Source organism: Electrophorus electricus, chromosome 21 (genome assembly GCF_041902795.1).
Source record: "Electrophorus electricus isolate QZ-2024a chromosome 21, ASM4190279v1, whole genome shotgun sequence".
NCBI lineage: Eukaryota > Metazoa > Chordata > Actinopteri > Gymnotiformes > Gymnotidae > Electrophorus > Electrophorus electricus.
In genome coordinates, this window is record NC_137517.1 from 3,747,501 (window position 1) to 3,750,000 (window position 2,500).

The 2,500-nt window shown below is 51.5% G+C and overlaps 1 protein-coding gene across 2 annotated transcripts in view; it reads left to right on the forward strand.

The window, feature by feature from the left end:
• The window catches only part of plxna2 (plexin A2), a 142,037-nt gene that overhangs the window by 91,427 nt on the left and 48,110 nt on the right, over positions 1–2,500 (forward strand). For both annotated transcript variants that reach the window (XM_035521313.2, XM_081704060.1), the window contains exons 10-12: positions 1–142; positions 332–428; positions 1,876–2,075. The exon at positions 1–142 is cut by the window's left edge and continues 59 nt beyond it. In XM_035521313.2, coding sequence (XP_035377206.2) covers positions 1–142; positions 332–428; positions 1,876–2,075 — 439 coding nt within the window. The remainder of the gene's footprint in view (positions 143–331; positions 429–1,875; positions 2,076–2,500) is intronic.

Genomic DNA, 2,500 nt, shown 5'->3' on the forward strand with positions numbered 1-2,500 from the left:
CATCACCCTGAAGGCCCGGAACCTTCCGCAGCCGCAGTCTGGCCAGCGCGGCTACGAGTGTGTCCTGCACATCCAGGGCGTCAGTCACCGGGTCACGGCTCTACGATTCAACAGCTCCAGCGTCCAATGCCAGAACAGCTCAGTAAGCCTCTCTCTAACTCACAAACACACACTGAGGTGTCTTTGTGAGCAGTATGTGAGAGTGTGGTCCTCCTAGCTGACAGGCCCATGATGCAAGTCTGTGGTCATGTAGTAAAGGCAGCGGAACTCTCTCTCTCTCTCCCTCTCTCTCTCTCTCTCTCTCTCTCTCTCTCTCTCTCTCTCCCTGCAGTATCTGTATGAAGGGATGCGGATTAGTGAGCTGCCAGTGGATTTCTCTGTGGTGTGGAACGGAAACTTCATCATTGATAACCCTGGGAATATCCAAGGTAACCTTGGACACACACACACACACACACACACAATCTGTCAGTCATGACTTTTTCACCGGCTGAATGCTCCTGAACCCCCTGCGCTTTCTCACACACACACACACACACACACACACACACACACAGATCTATTGATTTACCTAAAGCTTATGAACAGTGAATCTCTGTGGCTTCAGGACAGACACAGGGTGTGTGAGTGAGGGACTCTTAATGCCAGTGTAGAACTAACCCAGCAGACCCAGAGTGAGGTCCGCGGCCCGGCCCGTACAGGTACGCGCGAAGGCCTGCTTCCTCTTTGTCTTCAGCACCATCCACTCCCAGGATGGGGGGGTTGGTTTGTTCTGATCACCTACAGCCAAAACCAGCCAACCTGTGCTGTGAGTGAAAATTTAATGTGGTGGTAACTTAATAAATTATTTCAAATTATAATTACCAAATGACGTAGGTACAAGTGCATTCATAGCCCAGCGCAGGTTACAAGAATAAAACATAAGCAACTTCCTGACATTTCTTGTAAAAGCAGTCCGGTTTGTCAGGTTACCTGTTCTGCTCTTTCGAGTTTAACCTACGAAATGTATGCACCAAGGTCCGGGCCTTTACGGAGGGGTAGTGTAAAGATACAGTCTGTAGAGCTACAGCCGGCTTTTCAAAAAATCCTTCACACTAGTTTAGTAGTACTAAAGAGCTAAAGAGCTCCGAGGTTCAAGGCAACATCGGGTTTATTAGCAGAAGACAAGCCAATTAATTATACTTTATAGTTGAATGGAGATTATAACGAGGCTATACGAATGATACTGGAAACATCAGAGCTGCAGCATTCACATTACCAGATAGACAGACTGATAACGAGGAGAGAGAGAGAGAGAGAGAGAGAGAGAGAGAGAGAGAGAGAGAGAGAGAGAGAGGGGAAAATGAAGCAAGGCAGAGAGTTATCCAAACCTAACTCAGTCCACCAGCTGTAACCCAGCTCCACGCTCGGCTCCAGTCTGACTCTACGTCCTCCTGGGTTCAGTCTGACCAAGTCCCCCTTGGTTCAGAATTCCTCCCCCACCGCCACACCAACACCACAACCAGCAGACCTCAGTCTCAGCAGGACACACCTCAGCAGGACATACAGGCCTGAATAGCAGCTGACCATCTGTAGTGGCTGGAGAGACCAGTGTGGTGTGACCACCCCTGTCTCAGTGAGAAACCGCCCACGTGCCGGAGGACACACCTCCCCTGAGCAGCGATTGGCCCACACTAGCTGCATTTCTCCAACGGCAAGCCGTGACGCACAGCTGAGCTGTATTTTTATAAATGACCTTTTCTTGTAGCGCTAATTGCATTTTTAAAGCCGCTTGTCCACCACCGACGTTTCCGGCGGAGTTCAGCAGGTCTCTGGCCCGCAGGCGTTGCACACACTCTGAGGACCCGCTAATGGAGGTCCTCCTGTGTCCCACAGTGCACCTGTACAAGTGCAGCGCCCAGAGGGACAGCTGTGGCATGTGTCTGAAGGCCGAGAGGAAGTTCCAGTGCGGCTGGTGCAGCATGGAGGGCCGCTGCACCCTACTCCAGCACTGCCCCATGTCCAACCCCTACACCACGCGCTGGCTCCACCTGGCCGCCAGCCACGTCAAGTGCACCAACCCGCGCATCACAGAGGTGCGGCACGTCCACGCGCGCGCGCACACACGTACAGACGCGCGCACATGGGCGTACATACACACACACACACACCCATACATGTCGGTAAAGTGACTGTCTCTTCTTGGATGGTATTCAGCCTGAGGGTGTGTAAAGTCTGTTTCTCTCTCTCTTTCATTCTTTCACCTCATGTTACTCATCCCCTCCTTCTATCACTCCTCAAATCAGTTTTCAGGGAGAGAGCAACTGGTATTTGATTTCATTGAGTGGCCTGTGTCTGTGTGTGTGTGTTTGAGGAGACGGTCACAGTGCATGTTCACCTTCAGACTAGCTGCAAGGGCATGGCGTTGTGGCCAGCTCTCTGGGGTGTAGTCACTAGACTCTAGACCATAGCGGTGAAACTCTATCCTTGTGTCTGAGTGAGAGTGTGTGTGTGTGTGTGT